Raw genomic sequence first — 26112 nt, forward strand, 5'->3', positions numbered from 1 at the left:
AAATGTAAGACCAGAGATGGATCCATTAACTACAGAGACAAGGCAACAGATTTCACACCTAAGTATTGGAATAAAAGCAGTGGAAATTATGAACATGCAGTTATTTATAGATTTTCACTGATTTTATTGAACCTAGTATAAATTTTTTTTCTAAATTTCCTATTTCATTTTATAATGTACCACAGAATAGGAAGAAATATTTTCAACTAAAAGAGACATTTTAAGATGGTTGTTACATGACCAACAAAGCAGCACACAGACTAACCCAATCTAATTCCAAGAAATTACACAGACGTCTGTTTTTCTAAAGATGCACAGAGAAGGGAAGGGTCCACAAACTGGAGCAACGTCCTTCTAATTTATGATCTGCCTCTTAGATCTACTGCACTAAGAGAGGCAATAATGAGCCAGATTCGGGGGTTAGAAGCAGTATGGTCTGAAAGCCCAGGCTCTTTAGGGGTTGTGATGGGAGCAGAGCAGGCTTGGGCCAGCCACCTCCCTCCCTGAGCCTCAGGGGGCTCAGCTGTAGAAGGAGGGGCAGACAGATCATCCAGTGCTGATCTTTTATGCAGCTGCTTGAAGACAGAAGGTCCTGCCATCTGGGTAACCCTTACTTCCCATCCCAGCCTCCCTTTCATTCAAGGACAGAACACGGAGCAAAGCAAGAGGATGGCCAACAGGCAAGTCCATCCTTACCCACAGGCAAGAATTAAGGATATGGTTTTAGGGGCTCTTCTTTCAATTTAGCAAAAAAGACTTTCCCACAGCTTGTGACTAATGAGAAGCAAGCAATGTATTTCAGAGTGGGGGAAACCTGGCTGGCCCTGGGAAGCAGGAAAAGCCAGTCACCTGGGAACCTTTGTAAACCACATAGGTATCTGCAGGGTGGCTGCTAAATGCTAACAGAGGCCTCCATCCTAGGTACACCCTCTTAGGAGCTGCCCCCCCAACCTCCCCTCTGCTTCCTTCCACTGCTGGTTAAACACTGCAGACACTGGGGGGTACAGAGGTGGCCAAATCCTGTCCCCTTCCCCATAGCTGAATTGGACAGATCTTCATACAACTAGGCATTTTCTACAAAATGTGGTATGAGGATGGAGGAACCCAGAAGACGAGCTCCCAACCCTATATACAAGAGGCATATTAGTCTGTGTGCTGCCAACTAAGTCTTCCTGGTTTGGATCTCAAATTGGTCCATGGCCTTCCAGCTTCACTCAGCTCCCAGCATCCTCTCCTGACTTTGGTCTACTCCTGTCCTCAGACTGGGCTTTGACATGGCTTTCCTCAGAATCCATGTCACACACACAGTCCACACACAAATCTATTCCTCTGGCAATTCCTGCCTTGGCTCCACATGCTCTGGCTTCTACTCAGAATCCTGGCTCCCAAACTCTGGCCTGTGCCCAGCAGGCACACTGGCCTCCCACCAAAGTGGGTCTCTACACTGATCATCAAGCTGAGCAACGAGAGGCCCCCTCCTCCTTGCTTCCTCTGGGCTGTCAGAAGCTCTCTGAGCTGGGATCACCATAAACTATGAAGTCAGCTGTTTTCTAGACAAAGGGTAAGAAAAGCGGCCTTAAGATCAGGCACCACTGAGAGAAGCTCTGTAGGGCTTAACCCAATGGTCACTCCTGCTAGGGTCTGGCATCCATGCCTCAGAGCTGCCCACAATTTCAGGCCTTCACCTCTTCACAGGACATCTTACTCAAGGGAGGGGCACAGATATCAGCCCCCCTCCCCTCAGGGAGACAATAATCTCTCTGAGTATGCATGTGTGTAACTACTATTTAATTATGTCCATCCATGGAAGCACTTATAGCCGTGTAAGTAGAAAAGATGAACGTGGGGAATTATGAGTAAGTTAGGAACCATACTGTGGCAGACATGAAGTAACTAGTACTCACCAGCGTCTGGTTCTCCTCCCCTTCTTGGACACATGGAAGAGTAGTCACACGAGGTGGATGTTTGACTTCCTGCCAATAGGCTGTAACTGGAAGTGAAAGCCACTTCTGGGCCAAAACCCTTAGGAGCTGGACGCACTTCTCCAGATCTTCCCTTGTCTTAACTTTGAGGAGCTGAAATATTCTGGATTGTGAGAGGTACTCTCCAAATTTTTTGAAAACCCATAAATAGCTAGAATTCATTTCTTTGATGATCCTATTCATGTCTATTCAAAAGACTGCCCAGAATACCCTTTGCTCCCTGTCACCTAACCATTAGGTCCAAACTATAAAGACAATGCTATTTCCAGACCATCCACAATCTTTTATTCTGCTCTTTCTCTTAGAAAGCCTGATTTTTGCTTTTGTTGACAACATTCTAATGACTGTTCTCCCTCATATATGAGAACACATAGTGTGCAAGTAATGGTCTCTTAAGTCCTCCTTCAGAGAAAAGAATACAAATTATAAACAACTGAGACTGAAGATAGCAACAGTTGCCCAGATACTGAGTTCTTTAAATCTTGATTTGAATGGAATTTTTGTAATCTACTGTTTTAATTTTTTTCTTTTAGTTTTAATGATAAGAAAAACTAGCTAAGTGTGAAAGGGAAGCACATTTTGCCCTCCCAGGCACCCACATCTTGCCTTTGCTGTACATGCAGGAGCAAGTCCCTGGGGCAAGCATGCAGATGGAATACTGAGTCTAGAGAGAACCCATCGCCTCTAGAGGCGTGCCCTCCTCCCCGCCCCCCTTCCCCTCCGCAGAAGCAAATGTCACATGGGTTTTTGCCAAAATCTCAATGGAAACATTTCTATTTGCTTTGATTTTTACCTTTCAAGCTAAACAGCAAAATTCAGGATGTGGACATGTGAAATCACTGAATGGATCTTGCCGTTTCTAGCAGTTTAGGGTCCCACTGGCCATTCAGGAAGCACAGGGCTGTCAGGATCTGGACAGGAGGGAGTTTACTTCTTCCTATACGGGAAACCTGAAGCTGGAGGCACCTCTATGTGAGTATCTTTCATCATTACTTAGTCTACAAACTCTTGATACAGATATACATTCTCTAAATCTTGGGTGGAAATGGACCATCATTTATTTTTAAATGCAGTTTTTGAGGACCTCTTGATAGTGGAAATTGCATATTTCTCTACTTAGAGCAGGCTTCACGTTGAGCAATTCTTCATTAAGGTGTAACTGTCCTCCTGTTGAAGGTGACTGCTCATACTATGAGGATGCCTGGCACTATCACAGAAAGTACACACTAATTTTAGGCAGGAAAACTGTGACATCTTAGAGGACATGCTAAAAGTCAAGTAAAACTTAATGACAGAGCTTCTTTAAAAACCTTGCAGATTTGAACATAGTCACTTCATCTGAATCACCATAGTTGAAAGACTAAAAATGAATATCCACCCCAGCCCCCATTACTCTATTCTCTGAAATCCCAAACTAAAATAATCATCAAGAGTTGTGAAAACAAACCAAAAAACTTTATTTACAAAAGTAAATTTTAACTCACTTCTATATAACATATAACGTTAATGCTGACAGCAACAGAGCCTCTGGAATATTTAAAACACTTGGATTTTAAAATACATTGATGTTTGTGCAGCTCATTTCCCCCTAGTTATATTATAAAACTTAGAAATGTTTCTTTAGCTTTGTTGTTGTGTCATTGTTTTTGTACAGAAGTCACGTTTCAGGGTAGGTTTACCACCAGAGCTGATCACATAACCATTGGCTGTGGACTTCCAAGAAGCAAAGGAGCCAATCTTAGCAAAGCTCGCACTGGCATTTTCAGCTGTTTAAATTTGAAGAGGAGTTCAGCAAAGCTTGTGCTCCCTAAAGAAATGGAAATGGGGGGGTGGGTTAGAGTCACACTTCTAAATAAATTCAGCTGTACACCCCTTTCAAGGAAGCTTCAGACACACAATCACATTTAAAGCTGACGTTCTTCCCTTTGAAAACAATTCCCCAAAGATAATATTTAAATTAAGAATTTCCCAAATGCACTGTAAAAAATAATTTGATATAAAAATGTAAATGTATCCATTTTGTACTTCAGACAGTAACCTATAACTACATCTGAAACCATTAATATTTAATTACATATTACTTAAATATAATTAATAAATGTGCCTATCTGCTTTCAACTACCATAATCTATATACTCCAGTACATATCTAAAAAAAGAACACAGGCTTAAAATGAGTAACACAGAAGTTAATCTAATGCCTCAACCTCTAAGAAGCAAAGGTTCTCAACGGTGGTCCCAAAGAGATTCCAACATAATTATGTGGAGTACAGCCTGGACATCTGGAGGTCTGAAGGCTGCTCAGGTGATTCTGATACACAGTCAAGGTCAAGAACCACTGCTCTAAAGAAATAGGAAGTATATAACCTGAAAATCCTATTAAGCATCATCTTCCTTTTTGCCTCCATCCCACCACATACAATTGTAAACTACTCCCTCTTTTAACTGTCTTAATGTCCTCATCTGCTAATTCAAACATCTGTGTCAATTCCAGGTCCGTTGTAATTATTTTTCATCGCATTATAGGTCCTATTTTCCTGTTTCTTTGTATACCAGATATTGTGAATTTTACCTTGTTGGGTGCTGGATAGTTCTGTATTTCTATATTCTTGGGCTTTGTTTTAGAATTACATTTCTTGAAAAACAGTTTTATCCTTTCGTGCCATGCTTTTAAGATTTGCTAGGTGGGACCAGAATACACTCAGGTCTATTTAGTCTACAGCTAAATATTTCCCATTACTACAGCAAGACCATTCTGAGTATCTGTGGCCCCCTAAATTATGAAGTTGTGGGAACAGGCACTATTCCTGAACCTGTATAAGCAATTGGTAATGTGTCCTCTAACTCATGTAGACAGTTCTCCCCCCAACCTCAAATAGTTTCTTCACATGCATGTGCTGACCAGTAAGTACTCTTCTGATAGTTGAGGGGGACCTTCTGCAGATGTCTGACATTCTCTCTTTGTGTAGCTCTCCCCTCTCTGGCATTTAATCTTGTAAACTCTTAGCTACTCTGGCCTCCCTGTACTCTCAGCAACACCACCTCAACTCACGGAGTCTCCCAGGCTCCACCTCAGTTCTTGCTTCCTCCCCACAGTCTGGGACCTCTCAAGGTTATAAGCTGGGGCAATCATAGGGCTTATTACATTGTTCTTCATCTCTCAGGGATCACTGTTCTTCATTACCTAATATACACTGTGTTAAAAGCCACTGCTTCATATGCATTGTCCAGTCTTTTTGGTCCCAGGCAGAACAGTAAATAAGATCGCTGTTACCCCATCCTGGCTGGAAATGGAAGTCTATGCTTGAAAATTGTTTCCTCTTTTAATTTTAGTAGTTTGACTATTATGTGACTATATGTGGTTTTCATCATATTTGTCCTGCTTAGGGTTCACTGTAAGTTGATGTCCATCTCCATTTTTCAAAATTCTTAACCTTAGTCTCTTCACACATTGCTTCTACCTCATTTTCTCTCTCCTCTTATTCTGATTCTCAACTATGTGCATGTTTGACTTTTTCACCATGTTCCACCATTTTCCTTATCTGTATTTTCAATCCATCTTCTCTCTGTGCTTAATTTGTTTACTTTCTACACACCAGCCTTCTGGTTCATTTACCTGCTGTGTCTGATATGCTACTTAATCCATACACTGAATTCTTAATTTCAATTATATTTTTCAATCCTAGAATTTCATTTAACTCTTACTGATTCCAGATTTCTGGTGAAATTCTCTATCTTTTCACCTATTTTCTTGGAAATATTAGTTATTTTTTTATTTTTTTAAAAGATTTTATTTATTTATTTGACAGAGAGAGACACAGCTAGAGAGGGAACACAAGCAGGGGGAGTGGGAGAGGGAGAAGCAGGCTTCCTATGGAGCAGGGAGCCCGATGTGGGGCTCAATCCCAGGACCCTGGGATCATGACCTGAGCCGAAGGCAGATGCTTAACCACTGAGCCACCCAGGCACGCCAGTTATAGTTATTTTAAATCCAAATCTAGTAACTATAATATCTAAATCACATATAAGTCAGTTTCTGTTACCTTTTTTCTTGTTATGTCTTGTAATTTTTTATTCAACACTAGATACTGCGTATTAAAAAGTATAAAGGTTCAGGATGTATTTTGTTCCTCCCAAGAAGGTTATGGTTTCTTCTATAAGACAGGCAGAATGCAAACCGATCTCCTCTGTTCTGCTTGAGGCTAACTTTAGGTCTTGTTCATTTCACTTTTTACCTTTACTCTTAGGGCCTGGTCCTGCTGTGGTTTCATCATAATGGCTGGGATGCTTATCAGAGCCACTTCACACCTTGGCAGCCCTGGAATGCTACCCTTTGTCTCCCTGGCCCTATGTTATTGCTGAAATCTTTGCTCACATTTTTAGTCTCCTGGCTTCTGCTAGATTTCCTGTGCACGTGTAAGATTTGGTATGTGTCTCAAGGAAAGAGTACGTCCAGGTTTTTGAGTTATTATTCTTATTATTCCCTCCTACCAGGGATTTAACTCAAGTTCTAGATTCTCAGGCAATCGTTAACCCAAACTCTGGCTACTCTGCCCAGCAGCACTGCTGTCTTTTGCTGGGACTCTACTTCTTGTGCTATGAACTGACAAATGCCTTTGGGAGAAAGCCAGAGTAAATATGGAGTTTCCTCATTATGCTTCCCTTCTCACGGGGATTGTGGCCCCTCAATCAAGTCTGGCCAGCATGGTTGCTACCAATTCCTTTAAATAGCTGTTTTATGTAGTTTGTCAAACTTTTATATTTGTTTTTGTGGGACAGTCAGTCCAATATAAGCAATTCCATCATGGCTATAACTAGACGTCTCTAGATAGTGCATTTTTATCTGAGGTCAAAACACCAATAAACTAGTAATGTTATTAAATTTTAAATGATTAAATGGAGCAATCTTTGCTCTTCTTAAAAACAATTTTTGAATCCTCAATTAGTAAGCAGAAATTTGAAAGTGATAATAAAGGTGCTCTGAATTAATTATATTTTATGATTCAGGTTACTGGGCAAACTCCATATCTGATTACATATTCTGAAAAATATAGTGAGGTGATAATATTTTAAACTCTGTATTATAAAAACTTTCAAATTCATATAAAATCAGGTACCTGGTCATTTTAAAGCTTTATAATATTAGAAATTAAGATTATGTGATTAAAAAGAAACATCCAAACTAAAACCCCAGAAAATAAAGAAAAATAAAAATAACTTTAGTAAAAATTAAGAAAGAAAAATAACATAACCATTTAATTTATTTATTAGTATAATAAGGCACTCTGAAGAAGAACCCATCCTTTTCTAAATGTAAATAAAAGTTTATGCATGTATAAAGTTCAAATCGTCTTTTTAGAAAAAGTTCTCAACAATACACCCAAACATGAATGAAGACCAAAACTTAACTAGAGAAAATAACTCACCAGAAATGCCTCCAACCAAGAAACTTAAAAAATAAGTGAGTCAATAATAAAGGTACTGAAAAGGATTTAGATCTGCAATTACCTTCTAGTCCTATAGATGGCAGGTGCCATGGAGCTGGTACTGAGTGGTAGACGAGGAAACAAGCCAGCATGCTCAGCTGAGATTCCTCAAAGGGCTGCCCACTGAGGTAGGCGTGCACACACATATCACCCCCAGCTGTGAGAGAACACAAATGGAACTGAAGCAATTTATTTTCTCATCCAGAACTCATTAAGTACTTACCATACACCAGACAGGTACTATGCTGGGCATTAGGGCTACAGTGGTAAGCCAGACAGAGTGCCTGTCACCACAGAGTGTGAAGTGTTGTGAGGGACAGAGACGTTACATAAATAACGACACAAACAAATGCATAATTAGAAATTGTGATGAGTGCTATAAAGGGGTAGTGGTCACTGAGGCTGTCTCTCCAAATACCCATTTTACGACCCTTCTTCCCTGCAGTATGTAACATTTGAGGGCACTGACTTCAGCTCCAGAACTGGATCCTGATTACTATTAGCCAGATTTTCTCAAACTTTTAAGATGTGTCAGAATCACCTAAGAGAGCTGATTAAAACAGAGGAGTGGGCCCCATCCCCAGAGTTTTTTGGATGGGGTCAGAAAAATTACATTTCTAACAAGTTCTCAGGTGATGCTGCTGCTGCCCCAGAGACCACACTTTGAGAACCACTGTTCCAGGACAATCAAGGCAATCCCATTCTCAACACAGTGACTGGTTCAGAAACTGGCAGACCTATGCTATTCAGTAAGAGACATTCTCTGCCACAGGGACTGACTGAGGAATGTGCATGAGTTCCAATTCAAGCCAGAGACATGGGGAGATGTCTCTTTGCTAGAGGCTTCTAAGAAAGAAATTTCCTCACTATTACGGCAACACTCCTAGAAGCAACTCTATTCTTCCTCTGCAAAACGCTGAGCTTCAAGCAAGGAACAGCCATTTTATTACCATGAGAAAAAGCACTCTGAGCATAAAGCCATGGCACAGAGTATAAATAATGGAACCTCACAGAAATAGAGCTGAAGACACTAAAATAAGATGACCCTTAGACCACCTTACCTATTCCAATAATGTAAGCTTATATGTGGTCCTTATTGTTTAAGCCAGGTTGAGTTAGGCCCTCTATTACTTGTAGACAAAGGCATTTTGATACATAAAGAAAAGTTGAGGGAGAGGAAGGGGGAGGGGAAGGGGAAAAGATAGGAAGGGAGGGAGGCAGAAAGAAATAAAAATGGCAGGGAAGTTGCCTGAAGTAGTGTGGTCTTAGAAGGCCTATGAGAAAGGGGCACTTAATTTGAGGCTGTAAGAATGAATATAAGTTGAGTAGACAGAGAATGAAAGAAAAAGGTTCTAGGGAGGAAAAGCAGCATATTTAACAGCCCCATGAGAGAAGGGAGAAGAGAAATTATAATTGATACCAAAAAAATACAATCATAAGAGACTACTATGAATAACTCACATCAACAAATGAGACCACCTAGAAGAAATGGATAAAGTTAAAGTCCTAGAAACATGTCTTCTAAGACTGAAACATGAAGAAATAGAAAATCTGAATAGACTGATTACCAGTAAAGAGACTGAATTGGTAATCTAAAACCTCCCAATAAGCAAAGTCCAGGACCAGATGGCTTCACTGGTAAATTCTACCAAACATTCAAAAAAAATCCAACCTGTATCTATCTTTCTCAAATTCTTCCCAAAAACTGGAGAAGAGAATGCTTTCAAACTCATTTTACAAGCATTAACCTAACACCAAAACCAGACAAGGACACCACAAAAAAAGAAAATTACAAACAACAAAATATTAGCAAACTGAATTTAACAATACATCAAAAGGGGTCCCCACCGTACCTCTGGCCAAGGTTTCAAAAGACCTCACCAAAATGCTATCTCAAATGGAACATGCCATGGAAACCACGATGTTCATGTTCCAGAAGTTTGGTGGGGATAAAGGCTATTTCCCAAAGGAGGACCTGAGAGTACTCATGGGAAAGCAGTTCCCTGGATAGCTGGAAAATCAAAAAGACCCTCTGGCTGTGGACAAAATAATGAAGAACCTGGACCTGGACCAGTGCCAAAATGGGAAAGTGGACTTCCAGAGGTTCTTTTCACTAATTGCTGGACTCACCATTGCATGTAATGAGTATTTTGTAGTATACATGAAGCAGAATAGAAAAAAGGAGGAGGCATTGAGCAACATTCCTGCCTGATGAGAGTTCTCCCAAAGGGTCTCTTACAGACTCCTAAGGGTCTCTTAAGGAATCTGCCCCACAGATCCGCCTGTATAAAGGACTGACTGAACAGATCAGGATCCTCAGAAAATGTACAAGTAAAATCTCTACAAGCAGAGAAAGAAAAGACAGTGAAAGCTAGATAAACTTTTGATTTTTATATTGCTTGCATCCTCTTGCCCTCAATAAATAAATTATTTTTTAGTTCCTCAAAACAGCAACAATAACAACAAAACACAATACTTTAAAAGGATCACACACACCACAACCAAGTGGGATTTATTCCAGGAATGCAAAGATGGTTTAACATCTGCAAATCAAAGTGATACAGCACAATAACAAAACAAAGGATAATTAAGCAATTATTAATAAACTAAGAGGAAATCATTATTGCCCTATTCCAAACGTAGAATATTCTCATTTATTTTGATTTTTCTATGTTACTTTAAAACCGTTCATCTTTAAAACATTTTAAACATTACATCTAATGATAATCAATAAACTACTTCAAATAAAAAAAACAAAGGCTAAAAATAACATGATCATCTTAATAGATACAGAAAAAGCATTTAATAAAATTTAACATCCATTTATGATAAAAACACTCAACAAAGTGGATACAGAAGAAATGTACCTCAACATAAGATAATAAAGGCCATATATGACAAAGCCATAGTTAATATCATACTCAACTATGAATAGCTAACAGCTTTTCTTCTAAGACAAAGATGCCCACTCTTGCCACTTTAATTCAACATAGTAGAAGTCCTAGCCAAACAGTTGGTATCAGCATAAATGCACATACATCAATGGAACAGAACAGAGAGCCCAGAAATAAACACACACATATAAGGTAAATTAATTTAGAACAAAGGAGTCAAGAATATACAATGGGGAAAGGATAGTCTCTTCAATAAATGGGGATGGGAAAATTGGACAGACACATGAAGAATGAAACTGGACCATCTTACACTATATACAAAAATAACTCAAAATGGATTAACGACCTGTGAGACCTGAAACCATAAAACCCCGAGAAGAAAACAAAGGCAAGTAAAGATCCTTGACATCATTCTTTGGTGCTGAATTTTTGGAACTGACTCCCAAAACAAAGGCAACAAAAGCAAAATTAAACAAGTTGGACTACGTAAAAAGCTTCTGCACAGCAAAGGAAACCATCAACAAAATGAAAAAGCAACGTACTAAATTAAAAAACAATCTGTAAATCATATATTCAATAAGGGGTTAATACCCAAAATATGTAAAAAACTCAAACTCAGCAGAAAAAAGATCCAATTAAAAAATGTGCAGGGAGGAGTGCCTGGGTAGCTCAGTTGGTTAAGCATCCAACTCTTGATTTTGGCTCAGGTCGTGACCTCAGGGTCAGGAGATCGAGCCCCATGTGGGGCTCCACACTCAGCAGGGAGTCTGCTTAAGAGTCTCTCTCTCTCCCTCTGCCCCTCCCCCTACTCACATGCTCTCTCTCTCTAAAATAAATCTTTTTTAAAAATGTGCAGGGAGGGGAACCTGGGTAGGCTCAATCAGTTAAGCGTCTGCCTTCAGCTCAGGTCATGATCTCTGGGTCCTGGGATTGAGCCCCATATCGGGCTCCCTGCTCTGCAGGGAGTCTGCTTCTCCCTCTGCCTGTTGCTCTCCCTCCTTGTGCTCTCTCTCTGTCAAATAATTAAATTAAAAAATCTTTTAAAAAAAAAGTGCAGGGAATCCAAATAGACATTTTTTTGAAAGAAAGCATAAAGATGTCCAACAGACTCATGAAAGATGTTCACTATCACCAATTATCAGAGAAATGCAAATCAAAACCACAATGAGATATCACCTCACACTTGTTAGAATGGCTATTATCAAAAAGGCAGGAAATAACAAGTATCGGGAGAGAATGTGGAAAAAAGGGAATCGTCTTGCACTGTTGTTGGGAATGCAAACTGGTGCAGCTGCTAGGAAAAACAGTACGGAGGTTCCTCAAAAAATTAAAAATCGATCTACCATATAATCCAGCAATTTCACTGCTGGGTATTTATCCAAAGAAAACAAAAACACTAAACCAAAAAGATATTCAGTTAGTTGCATTATTTACCACAGCCAAAATACGGAACAACTTAAGTGTCCATCAACGGATGAATGGATAAAGATATGGTATATATACACAATGGAATACTGTGCCATATAAACGAATGAAATCTTGCCATTTGCGATAACATGGATGGGCTTTGAGGGTATTATGCTAAGTGAGATAAGTCAGACAGAGAAAGACAAATACCATATGATTTCGTGTATATGTGGAACCTAAAATACAAAACTCATAGATACAGAGAACAGAGTGGTGGTTAGCACAGCGGAAGGGGGCTAGAGGCAGATAAAAAGGGTGAAGGGAGTCAAATGTATGGTGATGGATGGTAACTGTAACTAGACTTACTATGGTGATCACTTTGCTATATATACAAATATCAAATTATGATGATGTACACATGAAACTAATATAATGCATTATATTAAAACCAATGCAAAATTGGAATCAATTTTACCTCAATTTAAAAGTGATGGTCCTTCACTAAAAAATAAATGCATATTTTTGGCAATCACAGTAGCAAGTCAAATTTGGTAGAGAGCAATGTTGTAAACTACCAAATGCCCTAAAGAGCAATAAGAAAAAAAGTAATTCAGGGCACTATTACAGAGACTGCTGTAGTCACTGCCCAAGTTTCATTACTGATATGAAATGTGCAAATCAGAGACTCTGCAAAGGTTTAAGGACGTACTTCTTATCAACAGGAAAGGTCTGCCATAGGCAATCAAATGCTGAACTGAATACAAGCAAAATATCAAAACCTATGTAATAATTTGTATTTTTCCCAAAAAATGAGAAAATTGAAATTTTTATAGACATTTTAAAACTACATAATCTTTCGAATTCTAAGAGAAAATGACAGAACAATGTAGTTGTTAATCAACACTAGGAGTTTGAAATTGCTGTTTTCCATGTATACCTCTCATAATCCGGTTTAATTTTTTTTCAGAAATTTATTCCCTAATATTACAGTACATAGTTTTTACCTTAATCATATTCAAATGCAGGTTCTACTGACTACTAACAGCCTTAAAACATCAAGAATTATTACTACTGCTATTCCTAAGGTTAGTATTTACCCCAAACAGGTTGCTTTCAGGTATGTTTGAAGAAAACAAAAAGAGCAAGAAGTTCACTAAAACTCAATTTCAGACATACATCAAACATCAGACAGGTTTCCAAAAATCAAAAGGCCCATCATTTGCTTCATGTGAGGCACAATTACTTCTACACTATTAGGAGTAACTTCACAATTCCCCTGCAATCACAAGTCTGTACTTCCAAGCCATAGTCACATGTCCCAGGTTCCCACTGACTGACTCACAGAGCTGGTAAAACAAACATTCACTCTAAGCACACATCAAGTTTTCAGTGTACACAGGGCAGAGGTACAAAAACTGGGAAGAAAACAGCCGTTGACCTCAGGGGAAGGAAAGGAAAAATAAAATAAGATGGAAATTGAGAGGGAGACACCATAAGAGATGCTTAACTCTAGGAAACATACTGAGGGTTCCTGGAGGGGAAGTGGGTGGGAGGATGGGGTAATTGGGTGATGGGCATCAAGGAGGGCACTTGATGTTATGAGCCCTGGGTGTTATATATAACTGATGAATCACTAAATTCTACCCCTCAGACTAATAATACACTATATGTTAACTAAACTGAATTTAAAGAAATAAAAAAATAAAAAAGCACTGGGCACAATGCTATTATTACCTTGTAGCCACTGGTCCAGAGTATTATCAATAGTGCATTTTACAACAGGGAGGAACTCAGAGTTCATAAAGAGCCCCCGCTTAGGGTGGTTCTGCAGCCGCTCCTGGTGGCTCCTGGAGCTGAAAAACTCTAACACCAACTTTATCTGCCAAAGTTCAGATGTCTCAGACATTTCTCTTCTTCCTAGTCTTCTCATAGCCTTGAAGAGACAAAAGGAACAACAGTCCACTTAATGAAAGGAAGAGTGAAATTGCTCTAATGGTCTCTTCCTCAGAGTTGTATAATAGAGGATTTTTAAAATATGGTTCATATATCAATAAAGAGCAGAGGGAATCCATTCCATGTTTTGATGTAGTCAGCCCCACAGAACAACCATCCACTAGGTGCAGATACATGTCCACTCTCTTCAATATGGTCCCCACATAAACAGCTTTTGCAACAAACGCAAATGAGCTCATTCTTGGCTCAATGCCTGAAAAATGAAGACCCACTAGTCTACTGCCAGTCACCTCTGGGAAACCCAAGTGGAGTACAATGACATGGCCAGGGATCCCAGGGGTCAGAAGGCAAAACAATATTACTGATAATACTGCTCTTGGGACCCATCTGCAAAGTCACCATGGCTGCAACCAGCAGGGATGTCCTTTTGTAGACACCTGCCCATTTCAGTGAAGGGATAAAGATTCAGGCATAAAAAGGGAACACTTTCGGCCAACAAAAGAAAAACAACTCATTACTTGGCTGCTATATAGAGAGGCCCTATGAAAAGCAATGTCAGTGTGGACATCACATAATCATACTTTCCAATTAAAAAATGTGGATGGATACCAGACAATAATGCCACTCTGAGCCTATCTGGTTATATTAGAACTTGCCTTTTAATTAAGAATATTACTTAACATAATGTGATTTTCAGGTTTTGAGGAATTCTCCCCTGCTTAAATGTCATTTTCCTACTTTTCAATAGAGATTATTTTGCCATTAGGAATTACTTCCTTTGGCTTTAGACACTGAGTCCCACATGCTTATCTGTGAACTCATCATGTCACATTCACTTAAAGAATTGTTTAAAATCACAGACCTGGAACTCATCCCAGAAATTCTGAATCAGGAGATGATACAGAATGGGATTTGAAGATCTGTATTTTTAAGATTCCTCATATAAATTTAAGCCAAGTTAGAAAACTACTGGCTTAGCTTAACTGCAATTTTGGGTCTGAAAGGTATGATACTACTAAAAAGTCATATTTTGTTTCTCAAATTCCTCATATCAGTGAGATCACATGATAATTGTCTTTCTCTGAAACAAGATGAAACCAGAGAGGGAAACAAACCATAAGAGACTCTAAATCTCAGGAAACAAACTAAGGGTTGCTGGAGTGGAGGGGGGTGGCCGGGTGATGGACATTGAAGAGGGTATGTGCTATGGTAAGCGCTGTGAATTGTGTAAGACTGATGAATCACAGACCTGTACCCCTGAAACAAATAATACATTATATAATTAAAAAAAAAAGTCATATGTATTACTAATAACCTAAAGTGAATAAATTGGTCTGATCCTTTAGGGAAGCAGTTAAGCATCATTTTCTGCATTACCACTTTTAGGCTCTTTTAAAACAGCAATAACACAAGAGAAATTTAAAAAATGAACTCAGAGGGGAAGGAGGTGGGGCGATGGGATAGCCCAGTGATGGGTATTAATGAGGGCACATGTTGTGATGAGCACTGGGTGTTATATGCAACTAATGAATCACTGAACACTACATCAAAAACTAGTGATGTACTATACAGTGGTAACTGAACATAATAATAAATGATAAACATAATAAAAAAATTGAACTCCAGCTTCCAAATCACTATATACTAATAATATAACATCTTGCAAGCTTAATCACAGGCATAATTTCACATTACTGCCATCACTAGGGCACTGTTTGTTCACTCACTGCTCATTTGCATTCCTTTTCCATGAAGAGGCTTTGTCAGGAAGGAGGCAAGAGACCACTGGAGGATGCTAGGGGAGAAAGGGAGGGAACGTGCTCTTCCTCTGCTAGTCCAGGGAAGAGGAAAAAGGGGAGAATGGGAACCCTAGAGTAAGACGGTCCACCAGGGGGCATTCCTGTCATTATAAATTCTAAGCTTTTTTGTTATATATACAGCTTTCAAGTTTTATAAGATTTCCTTTTCTGAATTTCTAAAAGCGAATGAGAAACCAAAAATATGGACACACAGGGAACCTCACTGTTCAGTATGTTATTTAAAATACAAGTAGAAATGTCATCAGAATTGGACTGTTTTTTGAACCATACCTGATCCATTGCTATGTATGCAGGCAACATCTCTGGGGTCTCCTGAGTAACACATTCATACAGTACCGAAGAAAACAGATCCAGAATTTCCTGTTTCTGTGGAAAATTAGAAACTTTTTGTAGCACATCAATGTATTTTCCAAAATCAATTCCACATTGTATAGCAACTACTATGGCCCATTCTTAAGCTCTACAGTCAATAATATATAAGGTAAAATAGCTATCTCTTTATGAAATCAGTGAATGTAACACTAAACATCAATAAAATATAATAAAATTAAGTCCCAAGGGACAGTTATGGATATAAGTGCTGTGAGGAGAGGAAGGATCAGCTGGGGTAAAATGAGCAGACAGGACACCACAGAGATGTGCCTTGGGTTAGGCTGGCAAGAGCAAGATCCAGAAAGAAAACCCAGCATCTACAAAGATGCAGTACAAACACTGAGCAGAACAGGTATGGAGGAGACGGCACAACCAAATCCAGCTAGGCTTAAGGGCAGGGACGGACTTCATCAGAGACCTGCAGCCCTGAATGCATGCCCAGCCCTTACTAGCTGTGTGATCTTAGGCATGTGGTATCTGAGTGGCAGTTTCCTCATCTGTAAACCTGGAATGATAAAGTACCTACCCTCAGAGTCAGAATCCAAAAAGGAAATTAAATAAAATACTGAGCAAAATGTCTAAAAAACAGTCAAGATTCAGTAAGTTAAAGGGGTTACAACTGTCTCACTTAACCCTCAAAACAACAACATAAGGTAGGTTCTATCATAATCCTACTTCTAGAAACAAGGAAAATGCCTTTTGGAGAGCCTGAAAAATTTTGCTGGAGCTACACACACTTATAGGCAACAGGCCATCAATCCCAGATACCAAATTCCTACAGCCAAGCTTTGGATTAAATAAAAGATCTGCTGGGCACCCTCTGAATCCTGAAGAGAACAACAGTTTTATGACCAATAGAAAAAAAGTTATAAAATGCAGAGGAAACAAATAATAAAATTATGTAAAAATAAGAGATAGTAAACACTGAAAATATCAATCAGTACAAGAATGCACATAAGAAAATATCACTTACTGAAATTAACATCTTAGAAATTTTAAGTTGTTTCTTCTATCAAGGTAGGGAGTTACTGAATATAATAGTTTTAGACTATGAAAAATCTGTATTTGCCAAGCGAAAATCATCCAATGTACCCGAGGCATGTCATCAACCTCAAAGATAGGTATGGATATTACAGGGTTTTTTGGTGGTGTCCACAGATATATATAAGAACAAATTGTAGTCTGGCAGCTGAGCAAAACATACAGGTATGATACATACCTGACCCATATTCACAGTTGGTTTACAGAAATATTCAGCAAATGACAGAAGTGCTGGATCAGAAGTGAATGCTGAAATTGTTTCTGGCTAAAAAAATAAACAAAAGCAACAAATATAAGTGAGATATTAGAAGTTATTTTCCTTACTGCTCAAATTGTAGTATATGCAGTTGTAAGAAATCTACCTCACTGTTTTCACACAATGTTCCCATAAAGCCCAAGGCTGTATAAACTTGCTAGAGCTTCACCAACCTGTTCTGCTGAGAAGTTACAGGACGCTTTTTGGCAAACATGAGCTACTGATTTATCAAAAGGCCAATAATAAATAGGTCTTGCTTACACAACTTGCCCCCAAATGGCTTTCAGCTCTCCCTCATTAACTAACTGAAAAACAATTAAGAAACTAGAACTGTTACTGAAAAGGTAAGAAATAAAGATTACCACTCAAATAAGCCACTCCCTAAAAGGTAAATACTGTATGATTCCACTTATATCAGGATCCTAGAATAATCAAATTCAGAAACAGAAAGCAGAATGGTGGGCACCTGGGGCTGTGAGGAAGGAGGAACACGAGTTGCTATTGAATGGGTACCGAGGTTCAGTTTTATAAGATCAAAGAGTCCTACAGATGGATGGTGGTGATGACTGCACAATATAAATGGACTTAATGTCACTGAACTACACACTTAAAAAGGGCTACAACAGCAAAATTTTGTGTATTTTACTGCAATAAAAAAAACTGGGGGAAAAAAAGATTAACACTCAAGGTTCGAGAAAATGGAACATGGAATATATGTAATACAAAAGTATTACCATTTTCCATTGAGGTTTATATTTTACTTCTGAATTCCCTTGATGCAGGAAATTGAGATGTCTTAAATCTTTATGTAATTTCCCAATTAAAATCAAGTATAAACTTCTCTATTTTCTTTACAAATTAGAGTAGGGTCTTTGAGATGGGCTCTAATTTATACAAGCAATGATGCTTAAGTTAAACCGTATCCAAAAGTTCTTCAAAACTATTTCATAGACATCCTATCAAATACTGCCAAACAAAATTCACTGATGTCAACTACATCTATTTAAACCCTGGGAACTAATATAAAGGCTCAGTCATAAGTAATTGGTCTAAAATGAAATGTGAGTTAAATTAAAATAAATGCTATCTCCTTATGTGGAAAAACAAAAGGTACTAATTCAGTCTGCTGGCCACCACTTAGCCAGTCCACCGGCAACATTTTTGCCTCTACCACCACCCTCTAGAGGTCCTGACCACTTTACACTGCCACTCGATGTATCTTCAACAGAAGCACATTTGCACATGGAATTCCTGAAAACTGTACTTAAACTGAGAAATTTTAATGTTAGTTTATGGAACATATTTCTAGTGTGGGAAACTTGTTTGAGTTCTAAAGTGTAAAATATGTACTGACCGCAATAGAAATGAGATTTTTTCATTACACTCTTACTTTAAGTACTTTTTCATTCAAAATACTCTTGAATTAGCAGTCAAGTACTATGAGGATAATAAAGCAAACTGAGAAAAAATAAATCTGTCATCATTTTATCCTCACCAAGATTTAACCAACAAATGGGGGGTTTAAAAAAGAAACTAATTAGTGCTACCTTGTAAATACCTTCTTCTATTTCTGCCATGAATTAAGCAAATCTGAACAGATTTGAAGATTAGTAAGTAAAATTATTAAACTAAGTGTTTTTACAATGTTAAGATATATTGTCCCTACTGCTAAATGTAAGTCATCCTTAGAGTCCTGGCAGATGGCCCGTATTTTATTATAGTTGCTACCTAAAACAAGAAACAGATCCAAGGTTATTCAGTCTTTATAATTTGCAGTGATGAGAGAGCAGATTCACCTAAATGGTACGATAAATGTTATCACAGAAGTACATGCTTTGGATGGGCTAGTGGGATTTGTAATTATTCCACCTCATCCTTCAGTTTTTAACCAATCAATACTACCTTGAAAGCCCGAGCTTCAGAGTTCCTGTTGGCCACAGTCTGGGCCAACAAACTTTGCCACCCCATTGGATCTTCCTTATAGGAGAGCTGACCTGCTCTGAGCTTAACATACAGAACTCCATCCTTAGAAAGGATTGATCTGAAAAAAAGCAAGAATGAATTTTATGTGAGGTGTTATTTGTAGTTCTCGGCTGGAAACACAGTGTCTCCCAACAGTGTGTTCACATGAGATGAAGTCTTTATCATTTTCCAGTAGGGTATATTATTATTTACTGTGTCTAAAACTAAATCAGTCCCTATGAGAAAGCCAAAATAAAGTTCTACTTTTCTTTGGTGTCTAGGTTCACAGAACTTAGTTAAGTAAAAAGGTGCTCTGCCTTCTCAAGTGTGTGCTTCAAAGGCTTTTATCTAACACTTTTTCATATTCCTTTTATCCTCTATCCACTGGAGGTACTAAATATCTTTTGATTGGTTTGCAGCAGAAAAAAAATAATGCTGCAAATAACAATACAGAAAACAGCTATCATATAGATAGTTTAAGGGAAATATAAACTGGGACCAAACTATAAAAATTCTTATGTTGCTTGTTAAACTTTCTAGAAATTTAAAGACTTAATTTACACACTACTCAAGGCATAAAATTAAGACTCTGTTCATGAATTTCTTACATATGACTATTTCCACCCAAAAGCAATCTATCATAATTTTATGAGAACAATTTGACGAAACAATGATAAGAAGATACAAAGATGTGGTCTGACAAACATCATTTGTTATAAAGTTCTCTTTGTAGACAGACATACATGCCAGCCTTATTCCCCCCACTTTTTTAAAGATTTTGTTCATTTATTTGACACACACACACACACAGAGACAGAGCACACAGGCAGGGGAAGCGGCAGGCAGGGGGAGAGAGAGAGAAGCAGGCTTCCCACTGAGCAGGGAGCCCAACGCGGAGCCTGATCCCAGGACCCTGAGATCATGACCTGAGCTGAAGGCAGACACTTAACCAACTGAGCCACCCAGGCTCCCCACAGCCTTACTTTCTTACACTGATTTTCATTACCGCTCCAACAGATAATTCCGTTACTATACCAACTTAGATCACTACAAGATTTTCAATGAATAAATATAACTATTAGGGTTTGTCTTCTAAACTAAAACTCAGGCACCTGGGTGGCTCAGTTAGTTAAGCATCTGCCTTCGGCCTGAGTCGCGATCCCAGGGTCCTGTGATCGAGCCCCACATCGGGCTCCTTCCTCAGCAGGGAGCCTGCTTCTCCTTCTGCCTGCCGCTCCCCCTGCTTGTGCTTGCTCTCTCCCTGCTCCCACCCCATGTCAAATAAATAAATATTAAAAAAAAAAACTAAAACTTATTTTCTAATACAAACTCCGTTTCAAAGTTACAGACCACTTTATTCAATATATACTCTACTGTCCTGTATGAGATCAAAGGATGACAAGGAACGATTCTAGATGATAATCTGCAATTTCTACCTTCCCATATACTTCTATTCACTTCACAGATACATCTAAGAAATTCAGTATACTTACCTCAAGTGTTGTGTTCCCTTGCTTAAATCTATGAGCAGTTCCCAGTATCGTGGGCCTTTTACTTTAATCTGCCAAGATAAATGTGAACACAGTTGACTGAATGCTAAAAAAGTGCTAGTTTGACAAAATGAAACCTACGTTTCTCAGAGGAAATAAAAATAAACAGGCTGGAAAGAGACACTGAAAAGTTAACAAGCTTCACTTCTACATAAAAATGTACATGAATCAAGTTCTACAGCCATCTAACCTCTCAGTAAAGATCGGCAAGTACAGACCTTCTCTGTTCCTCATGACAATTCCTCCTGGGGCTGCTTTCCTATTTCCTACAGATCACTGAGAAAGCATAGGCTTTTACTTAGCTACCTTTGATGCTATATTATCCTGGCTGAATTAACCTCTTGCACAGATCTCCCTAAATCACATCCCACTTACCTGCTTTAAGAGGTGGAGTTCTGGAAGAAGGGTAGGAGCCATCAATTCTTCTTTGGTTTGTTCATACCACTGAGTACCCTTTACAAATGTCAAAGAACAACCACAATTCACTATGTAGTTAGGGGAAGCTACAAAGAAGAAATATCTCCACTCTGTACTTCTCTCTCCCCACAGTTTCTACACAGATGGTCAAATGGCATTAAATGCTCTCTGGTATCAAGTCTTAAGAGCAAAGTCTACAATCCTTTGCAGGGCCTGCATCTTCTTATACCACCTCACACGCTAGCAGCACAGATCTGTACTTCTGAGGCCTCTGGATTTTTGCACATATCATCTTCTGGAAATGTGCCTCTGCTCAGCTGGCAAATCTCAGCCCAAACATTGTGTCTACCATGACAACTTCCCCAACCCTCAACAGCTGGAGGGGGCATTTCTCCTCAGTTCCCCTGCATTCTACACATACCCCCACACTCTATTCTGACTGCACCCATGCCTGGCTACCCAATGGACAGGAGTCCTTAAGGAATACAACGATGTAATTTTTATACCCCACCCAGAGCCTTTGCGTAGTTCCGATGCACAGAGGGTACTTAATAATATTCTGAATGAAGGATACATGACTTACAATCTGTATATCAAAATCAAGGATCTCTCATCAAATACATGATCTTAAAGCACTCTGCACACAAATCTAGAAATAGTTCTAACTCAACTCATTCTTTAGAACACTTTAGTGAACAAGGACATTTTCAAACTATAGGCTCTAGGGACAAAAGAGCAGCTCGTGACTTCTACAATATTACCCTCATAAACTACAAATGAGCCCAAATGGCCTGGCAGGATGTACAAGAACTTTAGAAGCTTCAATTTTTATAAGAGATTAATTCACTCTGTCGTCTTTTAAAGGACAACATTTTTTAAATATTCTGACCTGCAAAGATGTATGAGCGGTAACAAAATTGCAAATAAATGAGAGGAGGAAAGAATTACCTTATAGGTAACTTCTAAAAGGGCATAGCAGGGCATGTTTGTGTCCACATCCACAGGCACTAGAAGCCTTGGTTCTGCAGCCAGCACATACAGGTGCCGCAGAGCCTGGAGATGATACCTGTTCACAGAAAACACAGAGAGGAGGTAACAAGCAGGTGCCGACAGAGTGAGCTCCACAACCACGACAGAAGCTGGGGTTGCTATCTTCCCATGACAGCAATCCTGAAGGAAGATGATGAAATTCAACTAAAAACTGACGGAGAGATTCTCTTTAAAAAATTATAGACACATGATCCTTGACTCAAAAATTCTTTACTTGCATTTTCACAGTTAAGAGGTTTTATAGATGAGGTAAAAATTATCTTAACATGAAAATATTTACTGATGTTCAACACTTACAAAATCAGTTCTCAAATAATCCTTCAATGCCCCCAAAAGGCATCTTTTTACCTTCCAAGGGACTTATTTCTATTCTTTGTTTTTCTGGCTTAAGGGTTGGTAGGGAGAAGGAAAGCTCTTCTACATATGCATCCCTGTACACAAATACACACACACACCTGGGATCTAGGACACCAAAAACTAATGGGGGAGATTATGAAGTTTTTCTTTCTGTGTGTGTGCTTTTCTGGGTTTTCAAAAACAAAATTTTTTTTAACTTTAAAATTTATATTTTAGCATTTAAACACAAAAAGTTTTTACATTTTAAGATGCCATAAAAGGATAAAATGAGACTTCAAATTTTTCTTTTTAAATTTTAGTTACAGCAATAGCCCCCTCTTCCCACCCAAACCTACCCTTTCCTATAAATTAATTAGAATTAAAAGCAGAGGGGGACTCCTGCTGCTGAACTCTCGGTGCAAGTAAGTGGGGCCTACTGAGAAGAGGAATCCTAAAATGACAAATGTGTCTAGAAGGCTGTGTTCCAAGGTCATTTTTGCTGGCTATAAGCAGGGTCTCCAGAACCAGAGGAGCACACAGCTCTCCTTAAAATTGAAAGTGTTTATGCTTGAAATGAAACTGAATTCTATCTAGGCAAGAGATATGCTTAGATATACAAAGCAAAGAATGACACAGTGACTCCTGGTGGCAAACTGAACAAAACCAGAGTAATCTGAGGAAAAGTAACTGATGCTCATGGAAACAGTGGCATGGTTCATACCAAATTCCAAAGCAACCTTCCTGCTAAAGCCACTGGCCACAGAATCTGTGTGATGTTGTACCCCTCAAGGATTTAACCTTACTGAAAAATAGATAAATAAAGGTGTAGATCTGTTCCTGTTTAAAAAAAAAAAATTAAAAGCAATCAAGGCCAGAAAAAAAAAGATACTTATCAGTTACATAAAGGTTCTTGGCGCTGACGAAATTAGTTTGTTTAAAATAGCTAAATCAAATGATTCTCCCAGGAATATCAAAGTGTGGCTCTTTGTTGTAACTAATTAACCACCAACTAACTAACCACTAATTACTGACTTTAACAACTCAAAATGTCTTTCCTAAACTGACAAGAGACCACTTTTAAGAGTTGCATTAATTTAAGAAGAATATGCTTGTGCTCCATCTATCATCAGAGTTTGGATGTCAAATCAGGCCACTTTTATAAAAGAGCTAATTTTCGTTTATTATTACTATTTTAAACTACATTACACCAGAGCATGACAGCTTAGTTACTCTGTTACTGCTCCATCTCTTGATGCGTCTCTTGAGAGATGAGTTGAACACACTGGTCACCTCGGATGTCACGGAAACATAAGGAGCTATTTTCTCCCCCTCCACATGCAGCAGGAATCAGCTCTGCCTGAAACTGCTGGGGAGACCGCAGCGCTGATGGTTGTTTGTGCTCTCAAATGCAGAGCTTCTGTACAATCACACCTTTCCTATGTGTTTGAGGTTCTAGGGCTCACTGCCACTTCTAAATTGTCTCTGATTCTTTGCTGCATTTTGCTTTTCGTGTCCCTTCTATTTCATTTATACAAAACTTCTCAGCATTTATGTAAAAGAGGGAAAAAGGGAATTCATATAGACACTGCCACTAAATCAGATCAATTTCTCTCTTAGAATTAAACAGTTATAGTATAAAACATACCATCTTGCTTCTGTTGGCTACTATCTTTTGTTTGATGAATTTTTCCCTAAAGATAATCCTGTATGGCCCACTTCTGGGTTCACAGCAGTTCTACTGATTAAAAACTGGTGGAAGACTGATCCATCAGTTCATCAGATGTCCAAAGTTCTCTTGGTCTAATACTTAGACATTTTAAAAGATTTAGTCAGGAAGATAACTTAGTCCAAGAAGAGAATAAACTAATTTGGAAATGAATCTATGGAACCAAATCATCATCAAATTACCCCTTGGAGACCTTACGAAAGATCACATTGAAGACAGAATCACTAGACTCACCGGTTGTCAGTGCTGTGAGCCGGGAAGTGCGGGTAAAGGGCACAGAGGAGAGCGGCAATGGAAGAGTTTGACGTACTCAAAGAGTACCTGTGAAACAAATGCAGGAAGGAAAGACGTTATTATACTATGCAAACCTCCAAGGCCTTCTTGAGAATCAGGAAATTGGAGAACTGTGGCAAGGACCCACTGATGAAATGCCTTGATAGATACAAGTGTGTCAACGCTATCAACGTGTCACTTTTCAGTGAGTCTTTAAGCCATTTCAAGATCATCTACTAATGAAAGCAGAAGCAACATCTCACAGATACTAACTTCCAAAACCTGAATAATCATGGTTTTTTAACCGAAAATATCACAGTAGTGAGGACCATGAATGCAAACCTAGAGATTACAGATATTGACAAAGTCATGTATGAAGGACACCACTTCTCCAGTTCTATACATACCTCCTTAGACAATAACAACCCTCACTTCTAAAAATATAGGGTTTGTAACTGGGTGTATCTCAAACTTTTTTCTGTTTCTGTAAAGCCTGAGCATTTCCTTAAAATGATGGACTAAATGAAAAAGGTATAAGTTATCATAAAAAGTTACAATGAATGTATAAACAACTATTCCTCCAAGTACAAATAGCTTTTTTTCTTATCAGTGTGATGAACTTATTTTTATAAAGGCCACACATTTTTTTAAGATTTTATTTATTTATTTGACAGAGACAGACACAGCGAGAGAGGGAACACAAAGAGGGGGAGTGGGAGAGGGAGAAGCAGACTCCCCGCCGAGCAGGGAGCCCGATGCCGGGCTTGATACTCTTAATAAAATCTTTTGAGATTTTCCTTATATTATTTTACTGTTGCTCAAACTCTGCATGGCAAACAAGCAGATTACTCTAAAGTTCTAACGTTTTTCTTACAAATATTTTGAAATAAAAATGGTACCAGACATCACGTAAAACCATTGTTGCAGATAACTAATATAGATATATATTTTATTATATACATTCACATGCACACACACACATACATATCCCCAAGTCTTTATCTATTTTAATAATTAAGGTATCAAGTAAGAACTTAGCATTTATCATATATACACATATTTAAGGAATTAGGAAGAAGAGATTTCAAAATTTATGTAAGAAAATATATCTATTTTCACATGTGCATAAAATAGGCCATTGTCTCTTTACCATTTCGACAAAACCAAAACCCAAAGATAAACGTTAGATATTGTTAGAAATTTTGAGATTAAACATAGGATATGGTTATGCAATGAAAAATTTAAATGTTGTCACAGAGTATGCATAACCATTCAAAGACCAGGAATCATTAGAAAAGCAGAGCAGAGTGGGAGAAAATCTACTCAATATGAAAGCAGAGGAAATATGTTCAGCGTAAAACAATGAAAAATAAGATTGCATAAGACTGAGTATACTGGAATTGAAATTTTAAAAAAAATGAGTAAGAGAACAAGAGAGATGCAGGCATTTATTTGGAAAGGAAAATAAGTTTTCAAAAATAAATAAGAAGAATTTTCATAGTAAGATTTCTTTAACCATTCTTAATTCTAAACAATTAAAGGAAGAACAATTTGGGGTGCCTGGGTGGCTCAGTCATTAAGCGTCTAC

The 26112-nt window shown here is 38.4% G+C and overlaps 1 protein-coding gene and 1 pseudogene across 4 annotated transcripts in view; one reads left to right on the forward strand and one right to left on the reverse strand.

The window, feature by feature from the left end:
• Positions 1-3415: 3415 nt before the first annotated feature.
• Positions 3416-26112, reverse strand: part of ANAPC1 (anaphase promoting complex subunit 1) — a 91803-nt gene continuing 69106 nt past the window's right edge. For all 4 annotated transcript variants that reach the window (XM_088026420.1, XM_088026421.1, XM_028122371.1 and 1 more), the window contains 10 exons: positions 24486-24572; positions 22088-22205; positions 21098-21175; positions 20666-20733; positions 19113-19251; positions 17133-17219; positions 15812-15907; positions 13503-13701; positions 7490-7624; positions 3416-3789 (listed from right to left, as the gene is read on the reverse strand). In XM_088026420.1, the coding sequence (XP_087882546.1) occupies positions 3674-3789; positions 7490-7624; positions 13503-13701; positions 15812-15907; positions 17133-17219; positions 19113-19251; positions 20666-20733; positions 21098-21175; positions 22088-22205; positions 24486-24572 (1123 nt within the window). In that variant the 3' untranslated portion in view covers positions 3416-3673. The remainder of the gene's footprint in view (positions 3790-7489; positions 7625-13502; positions 13702-15811; positions 15908-17132; positions 17220-19112; positions 19252-20665; positions 20734-21097; positions 21176-22087; positions 22206-24485; positions 24573-26112) is intronic.
• On the forward strand, positions 9353-9679 carry LOC114223428 (protein S100-A10 pseudogene; annotated as a pseudogene).

The sequence above is a fragment of the Eumetopias jubatus genome, unplaced genomic scaffold, assembly GCF_037043125.1.
Source record: "Eumetopias jubatus isolate StellerSeaLion01/CBP00866 unplaced genomic scaffold, mEumJub1_p1.0 scaffold_9, whole genome shotgun sequence".
Taxonomy (NCBI): Eukaryota; Metazoa; Chordata; class Mammalia; order Carnivora; family Otariidae; genus Eumetopias; species Eumetopias jubatus.